The sequence below is a fragment of the Schistocerca serialis genome, chromosome 2, assembly GCF_023864345.2.
Source record: "Schistocerca serialis cubense isolate TAMUIC-IGC-003099 chromosome 2, iqSchSeri2.2, whole genome shotgun sequence".
Lineage (NCBI taxonomy): Eukaryota > Metazoa > Arthropoda > Insecta > Orthoptera > Acrididae > Schistocerca > Schistocerca serialis.
Genome location: NC_064639.1, coordinates 352,824,251 through 352,839,114, shown reverse-complemented (window position 1 = coordinate 352,839,114; position 14,864 = coordinate 352,824,251). Strand labels below are relative to the sequence as shown.

Below are 14,864 nucleotides of genomic sequence, written 5' to 3'. Positions count from 1 at the left end.
TGCACAGCAAACTATTCTTGTTCACTTTCTTTTTCGTCAGTCGTGTATGGCCTTGGCTGTCAGCTACAATTTCTTCTTCACTCACTGAGCCATACACGATAAGATTGTTTTCTGTCTGGGCAAAGTCCTATGTTTCACAAATTGACAAAGATAGAAAAAGTTCTTGCAATAATTCTGTCAGAGGAATGTCATCCTCGGCTTCATCTTTAGTAGCATCAGCTGTTGCTGAGTATGTGCCCTCACCATGGGATGGTGAAGAAAGTTCTCTGAATCCTGCATGTTTAAAACAGTTGGCAATTGTCTTTTGAGTGACATTTTCCACACTTCTGATAATATTAAAGTTACATCAAGAATGCCAAAAAGTGTTTCTTTACCTTCTTTCGACATTTTGTAACATGTTCATCACTTGAAGATTGCCGTACTGCATTTTCAGAGATTTTCTGACGCCATGGTTCACAGCATGTAGAACTGAAATGATGCTTGGAGGCAAAAACATAATGTTTATTGCACTGCAGATTATTGACTACTGGATTAGGAGCGCAGTTATTGTTGACCAGGAGAATAATTTTTCATTTCTTTGGTTTCAGCTGAGAATCCAGTTATGCAAACACTTTTTAAAAATGTCAGATGTCATCCAAGATTTTGCATTGTTTTCACAAAATACAGGTAGGGAGTAAATGTTTAAAAAAAATCTAGGTTCCCTCGATTTTCTGACCACAAAAAACTTTTCTTTACATGATCCTTGCAGCAACCATAAGTATGATTCTTATCTTAAACATTTTACCACGCAAACACAGTTCACCTTTAAATTTCTTATCTTGGGTCATTTTTTAAGACGAGTCAGTCTCATCTGTATTGAATATATCATCTGTCTTTTAACTTTCACCCAAAACAGGCTGCTTCTTAAATAGTCTGTTAAACCATCAGGTTCACCATTAGCTCCGCCACAAATTTTCCTGGTGATAATATCACATCAAGCTCGGAAACATTGTATCCAATATGAAGAACAATTGAAGTTCAGCTTTCCCAGCAGATGTGCAAATTCATTGGTTATCACTTGAAGAATAGTTCCATTGATTGCCACATTATTTGATGTTTGCCCCTTAAGCCATGTAAGTAAAGCTTCTTCAATATCTTTGTGCTCAGATGATCTCGTCCACTTGATTTTTAAGGAATTGTGTTTGAAAAAGAGATTGTATTTTCTGTCTGTCCTTCCAAATTGTAGAAACTGTTGAGTATGACACACCCAATTCCTTCGTGATGCTGTTTGTTTCCCCATTTCTAATCACCAAATTATGTGTGACTTCCCTTCAATATTAAATCCTTCCATCTTTTTTTGTGATATCTTGAAAGTGATGCTTGCGTTGACTGTTTAACACACATACTGATTTGAAACCAACACTCTACAGAAAACAGGAGAAACAAATATTTGAAAATAGGCATTACATTGTTGTTAGTAATCCCCAACTATGTAACACGCATAATGAACATTGGATATTACAGCCAATATAGTTCTCTGTAAATGTAACAAAAATACGTTGTTTTCTCTGATAAGCTGCAATAAGCAATGTCATGGTAAGTGATTTTTTTTAAAAAATAAAGCATTTATGTAGGATTTAGGTGGGACAGTAGGATTTCACCGTTTAGCAGTCCTCCTTTTAAAACGATGTCACTGTTAACAGTATCAGCTGTAGTAATAACCAAATGCGAATATGTTTCACTTTTCCTATTTCACAAAAATGGAGAATAATTTAAGTGTTGTCTGTCGCAGTTTATCTCTATAGTAATTTTTATGTACTTAACTAACTGCTTCAGTATTTAAATGTGTAATTAAACACTTGAACTCTGGTGTATTTGTTTTCAACGAGATAGATGATTATGTAAAATGAATAATATTCTTACATTATACAGTGAATGCAACAATATTTTTGGCTTAAAATTAATAAAAACCTGTTGTTTCAGGGAGCTGGTAAAACAAATGTAGCATTACTTTGTATGATGAGAGAGATAGGGAAGCATATTAATCCAGATGGTACAATAAATGTGGATGAATTCAAGATTATTTACGTTGCTCCCATGAGGTCACTAGTACAGGAATTAGTGGGTAATTTCAACAAGGTAAAGCTGCATAAGATTGGAATTGTTTTATAAAGTAATTATTGTAATAATATAAGTATGGACTGATTTGATTAAGTTTACTAGTTTATTGATGTTTGTTTTAGTCAACATATGTTGTTATATTGCCATTTAGACTATTATGAGATTTCACAGTTATCATTTTGAAAATTTAACTGCTGAATGTATAACTATACTAGAAATTCCTGTGTGGAAAATATGTAAACTAAAGGAACGGTAACCACTCTCCTGTAGTGGATCGTGTGTGGTGCACAAAAACATGTAATGGAAAACATTATTCACTCTAGCTTTCGAGCACTTGCTGTCATTCTAGTAAAAGTATGCAAATTCACATACATAACCACCCAGATGGATACACTCACAGACCCAGTGAGACTGATTATATTGAGAGCAGTTGCTGGGGGAATTGGACAAGGACGTACGAGGCAAGGAGGGGATTGCAGGATATTACGAGGCAGGTCTTTTGACAGATGACACAGCTGTTGCACAATAAGATGAAAGGAGTTTGGAATGTAGAGCATTTAAGAGAGAGGTAGATGGGGGGGAGGGGTGTGGAAGGGAGGGGAGGAAAGTAGACGTAGGTGGAGAAGTAGATGGAGGCAGGGAGGGGAGAGGAAAACAGATAGGGGTGGAAAAGGGAGGGGAGGGAGAGAGAGAGAGAGAGAGAGAGAGAGAGAGAGAGAGAGAGAGAGAGAGTGTGTGTATGGGCGGAAGGAAGAATGGTAAGAGAAGGCAGTATATGATCTGGACAGGTAAGGAGTGGTGTGGACAGATGAGAAAACAGGAAAGGTGAGAAGAGGCTGTGGGAAACAGGTTTGTGGAGATGTAGACCGGGCTATTGCAAGAGTGCAGAATGTGCTGGAGAGACCATTCCCACCTGCATAGTTCAGAGAAACTTGTGCTTGAAGGAAGTATTGAAGTGCCTGTGTAGTAAATCAGCTGTTGGAGCCCCTTGTATTTGAGTGCATCGCTTTTTTGGCAACTGGATGGTCACGTTTGCAGTATGATGATGGCCAGACAGTACATCACTGGTTGTGGCGTATGCAGTGGAAAGCAGGAGCTGTTGAAATACGCCAGTAACCTTACCAGAGTCTTTATTGAGAGACAATATCATATCCAGGTCCCCAGTAAACAGAACTTCCATATCATCTGTGAAAGTAGCCATTTTATAGATCAGGCCTGCTGGAATTAGCTGAACAGAATTCTTTGCGGGTTGGAGAAGTAACCAACTGTCTACTCACATGAATGGCCACTGCTAAACAGTGGCAAACCAATCTAGTTGCCTAACACGCTGCACTCTGCAACAGAAACGACTTCCAACAGCTGCTTCAGTTCACGAGCCATTTGGATATTCCCTTCCAGCACATGTTTCTCTGAACCACCCACATTACAATAGTCTCTCCAGTATACCCTGCACTCTTGCAATCCTGCTGGCCTAAACCTGCAGCTTTCTCCTTCTCCCATTGGTCCACATCACTCCTTTCCTGTCCAGAGATCATGTACTGTTATCTCATACCACTCTTCCTCCCCCGCCCCCACTGGCACTCTCTCCCTCCCCTCCCTCCCCTCTCTCCCTCCCCTCTCTCCATCCCTCCCTCCCTCCCTCCCTCCCTCCCTCCCTCCCTCCCTCCCCCCCCTCCCTCCCTCCCTCCCTCCCCCCCTCCCCCCTGCCCTTTTCCACCCCTCTCCCTTTCTCCCTCTGTCCCCTTTCTCTCTCTTCGTCTCTTCTTCCTTTTCCTTTCCTCCACTCCCCCCCCCCCCTTTTTCTCTTCTCTCTATCTGATATGTGCTTTACCTTCTGAACTCCTTTTGTCTTGTTGTGCAGCCACTGAATCATCAGTCAAAAGATTTGCCTCACTCAGTCCCACTACCCCCGCTTTGCCTCGTGCGTCCTTCCCAACCACATCTCCACCTCCCAACTTCCCAGATAAGTGTTATTGATAATCAACGATCAGTTTCACTGCAACCACAGATAGGTGTAGGTGTGTGTGTGTGTGTGTGTGTGTGTGTGTGTGTGTGTGTGTTTTATCTGCTGAATGTATTGTATAATATGAGTGTCCAATGTTTTCATTGCAGAAGCTGAACTCTTACGGAATCACTGTATCAGAGTTGACAGGAGATCATCAACTGACAAGGGAGCAAGTACAGGCCACCCAAGTCATAGTGTGTACACCAGAGAAGTGGGACATCATCACACGGAAAGGTGGTGAGAAGACCTTCACACAGCTTGTACGACTTGTTATAATTGTGAGTACACCCTCAGTTGCATAAACAAGCACACATTGATAAGTTTTCTACGCTGAATGTATTCAAATAGAAGTCTACAGTGCACCCACCATTGTTTTGCTAATTATAATCTGCTAATTATGTTGTCAGTGTTTTCTGAATTAGTTTTACTTTGATTAATAATGGTCATGTGTCTGCTAAATGGAGCCATGTCATCTAGTTAAGTGATCATGAAAATGAGGTGCTCTTGAGTGTTGTGATATGGGAATATATCAAACATGAAATGTTCTGGATTGATGCAAAGTTAAATTCGTAATTCTTCAATGTTTCTGATTAATTAAAAAAAAAATTTCAGGTGATTACTTGCACTGAAACATGTAATTACAACAAAATCATGTAGTACTATTATGCAAATTTAATTAAAAATCTGTTTGCCAAATGTAATCAACAATTAAATTTCTGGTCTATGCTTTCATTTTTTGTCTGGATTCTTTATGTTTAGTTTCACTATTCTAAGTTACATTGATATACCTTTAACCATCTTGTTACATTAGTGAGCAACAAAATAACACAAAATTACGTTTTTGCATTCATCATCACTATGATCTTCATCTATACTCCACGAGCCATTTTACAGTTTGTATTTGAATGTACTTCTGGGATCACTATTATTTCTCACATCCCCTAGTGCATTTGAGAATGCCATGGACCTTGCTGTTGGTGGGGAGGCTTGCGGGCCTCAGCGATACAGATAGCCGTACCGTAGGTACAACGACAACGGAGGGGTGTCTGTTGAGACACCAGACAAACGTGTGGTTCCTGAAGAGGGGCAGCAGCCTTTTCAGTAGTTGCAGGGGCAACAATCTGGATGATTGACTGATCTGGCCTTGTAACACTGACCAAAGTGGCCTTGCTGTGCTGGTACTGCGAACGGCTAAAAGCAAGGGGAAACTACAGCCGTAATTTTTCCTGAGGGCATGCAGCTTTACTGTATGGTTAAATGATGATTGCATCCTCTTGGGTAAAATATTCCGGAGGTAAGATAGTCCCCCATTCAGATCTCTGGGTGGGGACTGCCGTATTTACTCGAATCTAAACCACACCTTTTTTCCGGATTTTGTAATCCAAAACCCGCCTGCGGTTTAGAATCGAGTGCAAAGTAAGCGGAAGTTCTGAAAAATGTTGGTAGGTGCCGCCACAACTAACTTCTGCCGTCGAATATATGTAGCGCTACACAGGCATGCTCTGCAGGCACAAAGATAAATACTGGCGCCAAAACCTCTGCGTCAGTAAATAAGTTTAAAAAAAAAGGTGGAAGATGAGCTTTTTTCTCCACCTCAAGTTTTGACCACTGCATTTTCATACATTATCCAACGAAGTAAATACAAATTCCGTATTGTTCATCTTCGAATGTAGCAGCATTTCAATGTGCTACGAAAATCCGACTGGAAAGACTGTTTGGGATGTTTGTCAATATGGCCAACTCTACGTTCTGAATTTTTTCCCACCTGTGAGAAGAGATGGTTGCTAATAGGAACTTTTATGTATTGTGAATCACATGCAGTATTCTCTTCACCATAAGAATAATACGAATATAAACATTTTGCCGTGTATTGTTTCGTGTTTGCTGCTATCTCATTTAAATCCAGTCTGCCTAATAAACTACAAAACTAGAGTGAGACAACAGCAAACGTGGAGGAATATACATATCATGTCATGTTTATATTCGTATTATTCTTATGCCTAATAGTGGTACAGTCAGAAATGAAGCACGGCAATCGACTAGATTTTTAAATCTAAGATGACTCTAATTTCAGTGCAGAATGTAATGTACTAAAGAGGCGTCTGCAAAGATTTTCAAATGGAGAAAAATTTTCGCCAAACTCTCGTTCAGAACTTCTTCTATCATACACAGTCTATTATTTGGTTCTTGTTGATCATTATCGAAGAAAAGAACTACTTAAATCTAACTAACCTAAGGACATCACACACATCCATGCCCGAGGCAGGATTCAAACCTGCAAACGTAGCGGTCGCGCGGTTCCGGACTGAAGCACCCAGAACCGCTTGGCCACCACGGCCGGCTCGTAAAAACACATTACCAGAATGCGACAAACAATGCATGACACAGTACAGTAATGCATTTTCAGCTTAGAGTGACATAAACACCTAAAACAAAGAGAACAGCATTTATCAGATCAAAGAAAAATAAGCAATCAATTCAAACCAGACGAAGCACGTGAAAAAGGAAGGGTACCCATATAAATACGGACAGAGCGCATGACGCATAGAAATGGCTACCTAGTAAAGCTTAACTGCTAAGCTTACGACTCGAACCAAACTACTGTAGCTGTATCGTCATTCATTCGACCTAAATTGTCTCTCATATTACAATGGACCAACTTTGTTTCGATTAGGTGGTGCGGCCTAAAACTTTTCTCTCCCCTTGAATTTCGAGTATCAAATTTCAGGTGCGGCTTAGATGCGGGAATATTTTTTTTCTTTGATTTCGAGTATCATTTTTCAGGTGTGGCTTAGATTCGAGTGCCTCTTAGATTCGAGTAAATACGGTACTCAAGAGGACATCATTATCAGGAGAAAGAAAGCTGGCATTCTACGGATCGGCACGTGGAATGTCAGATCCCTTAATTGTGTAAGTAGGTTAGAAAATTTAAAAAGGGAAATGGATAGGTTAAAGTTAGATATAGTGGGAATTAGTGAAGTTCGGTGGCAGGAGGAACAAGACTTCTGGTCAGGTGAATACAGGGCTATAAATACAAAATCAAATAGAGGAAATGCTGGAGTAGGGTTAATAATGAATAAAAAAATAGGAGTGCGGGTAAGCTACTACAAACAGGCATAGTAAACGCATTATTGTGGCCAAGATAGACACGAAGCCCACGCCTACTACAGTAGTACAAGTTTATATGCCAACTAGCTCTGCAGATGACGAATAGATTGATGAAATGTGTGATGACATAAAAGAAATTATTCAGATAGTGAAGGGAGATGATAATTTAATGGTCATGGGTGATTGGAATTCGACAGTAGGAAAAGGAAGATAAGGAAACATAGTAGGTGAATATGGATTGGGGGTAAGAAATGAAAGAGGAAGCCGCCTGGTAGAATTTTGCACATAGCATAACCTAATCATAGCTAACACTTGGTTCAAGAATCATAAAATAAGGTTGTATACATGGAAGAAGCCTGGAGATACTAAAAGGTATCAGATAGATTATGTAATGGTAAGACAGAGATTTAGGAACCAGGTTTTAAATTGTAAGACATTTCCAGGGGCAGATGTGGACTCTGACCACAATCTATTGGTTATGAAGTGCAGATTAAAATTGAAGAAACTGCAAAAAGGTGGGAATTTAAGGAGATGGGACCTGGATAAATTGACTAAACCAGAGGTTGTACAGTGTTTCAGGGAGAGCATAAGAGAACAATTGACAGGAATGGGGGAAAGAAATACAGTAGAAGAAGAATAGGTAGCTTTGAGGGATGAAGTAGTGAAGGCAGCAGAGAATCAAGTAGATAAAAAGACAAGGGCTAATAGAAATCCTTGGGTAACAGAGGAAATATTGAATTTAATTGATGAAAGGAGAAAATACAAAAATGCATTAAATGAAGCAGGCAGAAAGGAATACAAACGTCTCAAAAATGATATCGACAGGAAGTGCAAAATGGCTAAGCAGGGATGGCTAGAGGAGAAATGTAAGGATGTAGAGGCATATATCACTAGGGGTAAGATAGACACTGCCTACAGGAAAGTTAAAGAGACCTTTGGAGAAAAGAGAACCACTTGTATGAATATGAAGAACTCAGATGGAAACCCAGTTCTAAGCAAAGAGGGGAAAGCAGAAAGGTGGAAGGAGTATATAGAGGGTCTGTACAAGGGCGATGTATTTGAGGACAATATTGTGGAAATGGAAAAGGATGTAGATGAAGATGAAATGGGAGATATGATACTGCATGAAGAGTTTGACAGAGCACTGAATGATCTAAGTCGAAACAAGGTCCCCGGAGTAGACAACATTCCATTAGAACTACTGACAGCCTTCGGAGAGCCAGTCCTGACAAAACTCTACCATCTGGTGAGTAAGTTGTATGAGACAGGCGAAATACCTTCAGATTTCAAGAAGAATATAATAATTCCGATCCCAAAGAAAGCAGGTGTTGACAGGTGTGAAAATTACCGAACTATCAAAAAATACTAATGCAAATTATTTACAGACGAATGGAAAAACTGATAGAAGTCGACCTCGGGGAAGATCAGTTTGGATTCCGTAAAGATGTTGGAACACGTGAGGCAATACTGACTTTACGACTTACCTTAGAAGATAGATCAAGGAAATGCAAACCTACATTTGTAGACTTAGAGAAAGCTTTTGACAATGTTGACTGGCATACTCTCTTTCGAATTCTGAAGGTGGCAGGGGTAAAACACAGGGAGCGAAAGGCTATTTACAATTTGTACAGAAACCAGATGGCAGTTATAAGAGTCGAGGGGCATGAAATGGAAGCAGTGGTTGGGAAGGGAGTGAGACAGGGCTGTAGCCTATCCCCGATGTTATTCAATCTGTATATTGAGCAAGCAGTAAAGGAAACAAAAGAAAAATCCGGAGTAGGTATTAAAATCCATGGAGAAGATATAAGAGACATACCATGTACTGAAAGATTCCGGATTTAAAACTCCCCCTCATTCGGATCTCCGGGAGGGGAACACAGTGAGAGTAGACATATTTGAAAGGAAGAAAGGGACAGTGAATGGAGGAAAGGTACGGATTGGAACATGGAATGTGAGGACACTTCTGCAAGCAGGAAAGCTAGAGAATGCAAAACGGGAGATGAAAAGGAACAGATTAGATGCCCTCGGTTTGTGTGAAATGAGATGGGAAGAGAATGAGGAGATTATAAACACTTTTACTCAGGGGAAATCAAGAGTGGTGAAAACGGAGTAGGAATATTGATAGGGCAAAAGTTGAAAAATAAGATAATGAAGGTACAATATATTGATGGAAGACTGATGATGATACGACTGAAGGATAGTTCAAAAGATTTTGTATTAATACAGGTATATATGCCAACCAGCCAGCACAGAGATGAGGAAGTGGAAGAATATTATGAGAAAATACAAGAACTCGTCGAGAAAGAAAATAGAAATGCCTGCATTATCATCATGGGGGACTGGAATGCAGTGGTGGGTGAAGGAAGATATGAAGATACAGTAGGAAAATTTTGATTAGGAATAAGAAATGAAAGAGGTAAACAACTAATTAGTTTCTGTAAAGAAAATTCATTAGCAGTGGGTAACACATTATTTGAACACCACAAAAGGAGACGTTACACATGGATATCAAATTTGAATAGGGAAAGATATCAGCTGGACTACATCCTGGTACAAAAAAGGTTTAGGAACTGTTTGAAGAATGCTAAAGCTTATCCAGGAGCGGATATAAATTCAGACCACAACCTAGTGATGGGCGAAATACAAATGAAGTTGAAAAAAGTCTGGAGAGGTGAAGCAAAAGAAAGACTAAACATAGAAAGACTCAAAGAGGTAGGAAAGGCATCAGATTTGGAGAACAGATTTATGGAAAAATGGCAAAGAGGTAGTGTTGATGAAAGTGTTAATGACAAGTGGATAAAAATGAGGGAAGGACCCATGGACTCTGTCAAAGAAGTACTAGGAATTAGAGTATCCCAAAGCACCAGGAAAGAATGGATAACAGAAAACATGTTGAAAAGGATGGAAGAACGCAGAAAGTGGAAAAGTGTAGAAACTGAAAAAGGCAAAAAGAGGTACAGGAAACTGAATAATGAATTAAGAAGAGAAACTGAAGAAGCAAGAGAAAAATGGATGAAACAGAAATGCAACGAATGCTGCTTTTATAGATTTAGAAAAGCCTTTTGACGGAGTTCAGTGAAGCAATCTGATGGATATCTTGAAGAGGAAAGGAGTAGATTGGAAAGAGAGACAACTGATACAGAATCTATATTTACACCAGAAAGTAAGGATAGGGATTGGAAATGAAATGTCAGAAGGAAGCAGCATTGGCTAAGGTGTTAGACAAGGTTGTTGCTTTTCCCCACTGTTGTTTAACGTAAACCTTGAAGAGATTATTGCGAAAAGTTTAGATGGGAAAAGAGGAATATGTATTGGTGGAAAGAGAATAGAAAGTATAAGATTTGCTGATGACATGGTATTAGTGGCAGAAAGTGAGCGGGCAGTGAACAACATGCTCAAAGATCTGATTGAAGCTTGTGTGGAATATGGGATTCAAATAAACACAGCAGAAACAAAGAGTATGGTCATCAGTACAAGACGCAGACTGTCCAATATTAAAATAGGACAATCTACCAGTAGCCAAGTAAGTGAATTTAAATATCTCGGAAGCACAATAACTGAAGACTTGAGATGCCACCAGGAGGTGAAAACTCGAATTGCCATAGCGAAGGAGGCATTCAACAGAAAGAGGAGACTCTTATGTGGCAAATTAGATAAAGGACTAAGGAAAAGGCTTGGCAAATGTTTTGTCTGGAGTGTAGCACTATATGGGGCAGAAACATGGACACTGAGACGAGAGGATGAAAAACGGTTAGAAGCATTTGAGATGTGGATGTGGAGGAGAATGGAGAGAATGAGCCGGATGGAAAGAGTGAGTAATGAAAGAGTATTGGAAAGGGTTGGTGGGAGAAGATGTCTGCTGAAGGTTGTAAGAGAAAGGAAAAAGGAACTAGTTGGGACATTCACTGAGAAGGGAGTGCTTGCTAGTAGATGCTTTGGAAGGATTGGTTTGTGGGAGAAGACTGAGAGGAAGAAGGAGGTACAAGGTGATAGACGACATAAAGGGAAGAGGAAATTATGCGGACCTGAAGAGGATGGCAGAAGACCGAACAGCCTGGAGAATTACCATGTGAAAACCTGCCTTTAGGCAGAACACTGATGATGATGATGATAAGATATAAAAACTTTGAGGTTTGCCGATGACATTGTAATTCTCTCAGAGACAGCAAAGGACCTGGAAGAGCTATTGAATGGAATGGACAGTGTCTTGAAAGGAGGATATAAGATGAACATCAACAAAAGCAAAACGAGTATAATGGAATGTAGTTGAATTAAGTCAGCCGATGCTGAGGGAAATAGATTAGGAAATGAGACACCTAAAGCAGTAAAGGAGTTTTGCTATTTGGGGAGCAAAATAACTGATGATGGTCGAAGTAGAGAGGATATATAATGTAGACTGGCAATGGCAAGGAAAGCGTTTCTGAAGGAGAGAAATTTGTTAAAATCGAGTATAGATTTAAGTGTTAGGAAGTCATTTCTGAAAGTATTAGTATGTAGTATAGCCATGTATGGAAGTGAAACATGGGCGATAAACAGTTTGGACATGAAGAGAATAGAAGCTTTCAAAATGTGGTGCTATAGAAGAGTGCTGAAGATTAGATGGGTAGATCACATAACTAATGAGGAGGTATTGACTAGAATTGGGGAGAAGAGAAATTTGTGGCACAACTTGACTAGAAGAAAGGATCCGTTGGTAGGACATGTTCTGAGGCATCAAGGGATCACCAATTTAGTATTGGAGGGCAGCGTGGAGGGTAAAAATCGTAGAGGGAGCCCAAGAGATGAATACACTAAGCAGATTCAGAAGGATGTAGGTTGCAGTAAGTACTGGGAGATGAAGAAGCTTGCACAGGATAGAGTAGCATGGAGAGCTACATCAAACCAGTCGCTGGACTGAAGACCACAACAACAACAACAACATGTAGGAAAAATGACTGTCCATTAATCTTCATATGAGCTCTTATTCATCAGATTTTCTCATTGTGTTACATATTTTGAAGGAAGTGGTATGTTTCCTGATTTTTTTGGTGTATGTGGTATCGGAAATTCAACTCTTAATGTGGATTAATGATATTTCCTCAACATTCCTTCAATTAATCGTAGCCTTGCATCTACATTTCCTATTTTGATGTATCTCACTACTATAATTGTTGCCCCTTACCTGGTGATTTGCCTGCGCATCAATTTCTGTTGATTCTTGGAATAAACATGTGACTGACTCAAATTAATTATTTGTTCGTTTGTAAGCATTTGTCATGCTGCTGGTGTTTTGATGAAAATGCATATGTGGAGTGTGATCATTATTACTGCTGCTTTAAATGATTATTTCGTGGTGTGAGATATGTGTATGGGAAGACATTTCAGTCACACTTGGTGTAGTGGATCTTAGAATATATCCTTTGATAAATAAAAGTTTACGTGTAGAATGTACATCATAACCATCTTGTTTTTAGAATTGCGTCTATATTCATGTGAACTGCAGAAATCAGCCACGTGAAACTCCAATGGATGCAGTGGACGTAAATTAAGGGATGACATGTTAGGCGTGGGCAAGGGGTTCAATTGATGTCTGTTTATATTGGTTAAAAAAAAAAAGACCATGTTACAGCATGCTAGAATCAAAGATACACAGATATTTGATCATTGCTGCTAAAGATATGCATGGCCTATACGTCAACAAGTACATAGTTGTGCTATCATAAATTGAAAGGTTGGTTGCAGTTTCCACATGAAAATTTGTAATAAATAAAAGCAGTAATTAAATAACAGTCAATGCAATAAATAGGGAAGCAAGTTATCCTATTAATCCAGTTACTGTGCCTGTCTAAGAAGATGGAGACGGTGACAATGAGGAGTGGGATGGGTGGGGGGCAGTCATTATCATCTCGGGGGAAAAAGATAACATTACACAATTAATTATTTGTTCGTTTGTAGGCCCTGGTGGAAATTGAAATCCTCGTACCACAGTATTGTATTGCGCCTCTACGGGAGCCAAAAGAAAATGACACAGACCTCTGAGAGAGTGGAGTATCATCTAGTAATTTGATTTTCACAGCAACTGCTGTGTCAGGCCAATCCAAATGACTTCATTAGCCTCGTGGATTGGCCTGATATGGTTGCAATATTTCTGCTGCTGTCGAAAATGAATTACCCCATGATACTCCACTTTATCACAGGACTGTGCCATTTTGTTTTGGTTTCTTTAGAGGCATGTTATGATGCTGTGGCATGTACTTTCCAAGTGTTCCAAGACTGCAGACATGTACCTCGAGACAAAATAATTAATGAAAGTGTGACAGAAAGTTACATAGGAGGCTAACAGTCATTCTAGTAATTAGGTATAGATCTGCCGCTTTAAAAAAAAAAAATAAATAAATAAATAAATATTGTACAGCAGGTCAGGAATGACTTTATTGATCATACAGTGATGAGTTTCTGCATTATTTCCGTCTTCAGAGTCCCAAGCGCAAAGGTAGCACAATGGTAAGAGCATTACCAGATGTGTTCGTAACATGAGAGGGGAGTCATTCTTTACATGCTGTATGACTTTTTATGCAACCAAGCCGTTAGTAGGCAAATATACTATTTTTACACATGTACATGAGAGCTGGCAGTGTTGAAATACTGTTCATACACAAACTGAAAAACAGAGAGCTTAGCAGCCTTTGCAATATAAACATGAATTGGCCTGTGATGTCAACAACATACACATAACTGAATTAGCAGGTTATATAATCTGTTATTAGAAAATACATCCAGCATGAATAAACATAAGACATGCCCTTTGTCAGTATCTAATGCACCTGCTCTCAGTTTATATTTACTGTAGCCATTGTGGGCCCACCTTGATTGATGTCCGAAGTTAATACAGGCTGACAGTTATTGAACTATATGAAGTAAAATCATCACAGCTTCTGAATGGTTTGCATTAGCGGCTTCAAACTGCACGATTGGCCACAGGACATGATGAGAATTAGCATGTGCAATGTGGTTTGGTTTAGCAACAAAGCCCACTTTCATTTGGATGGCTTTGTCAATATGCAAAATTGGCACATTTGGGCAATTGAGAATTTGCATATTGCAATCGAGAAGTCTCTTCACCCTCAATGGGTGACTGTGTGGTGTGCAATGTCCAGTAATGAAATAATTGGTGCGATATTCCTCAGTGGCACAGTGACTAGTGAATGGTACATGAAGGTTTTGGAAGATGATTTCATACCTGTTATTCAGAGTGACCTTGATTTTGTCAAGATGTGGTTCAGGCAAGATGTAGCTCAATCCTATCAAAGCAGGAGAGCGTTTGATGACCTGGAGGAACACTTGGGGACCACATTCTGGCCCTCAGGTACCCTGATGTCACTGGCATGGTCCTCAATTGGCTGCCATATTCTCTGGATCTGAACACGTGCAACTCCTTTTTGTGGGGCTGAATTAAAGGCAAGCTGTACAGCAACAACCCCAAAACCATTGCTCAGCTGAAAACACCCATTCAGAAGGTCAACGACAGCATCATTTACATTTTCTTCCATATAGTTCAACGATTGTCACCTTGTATGTACCAAATTACAAAAAATTTCATGTTTTCTTTGCTGAGTACTCATATGCCAATAGGTAACAGCTATGTTTCTGAGATTTTTCGTAAAATCTTTTG

The 14,864-nt window shown here is 39.5% G+C and overlaps 1 protein-coding gene across 1 annotated transcript in view; it reads left to right on the top strand.

Moving 5' to 3' along the window:
* LOC126457167 (putative U5 small nuclear ribonucleoprotein 200 kDa helicase) overlaps nucleotides 1-14,864 on the top strand; it is a 108,664-nt gene that overhangs the window by 38,258 nt on the left and 55,542 nt on the right. The window contains exons 9-10 of the mRNA XM_050093249.1: nucleotides 1,963-2,118; nucleotides 4,213-4,383. Of these exons, the coding sequence (XP_049949206.1) occupies nucleotides 1,963-2,118; nucleotides 4,213-4,383 (327 nt within the window). The remainder of the gene's footprint in view (nucleotides 1-1,962; nucleotides 2,119-4,212; nucleotides 4,384-14,864) is intronic.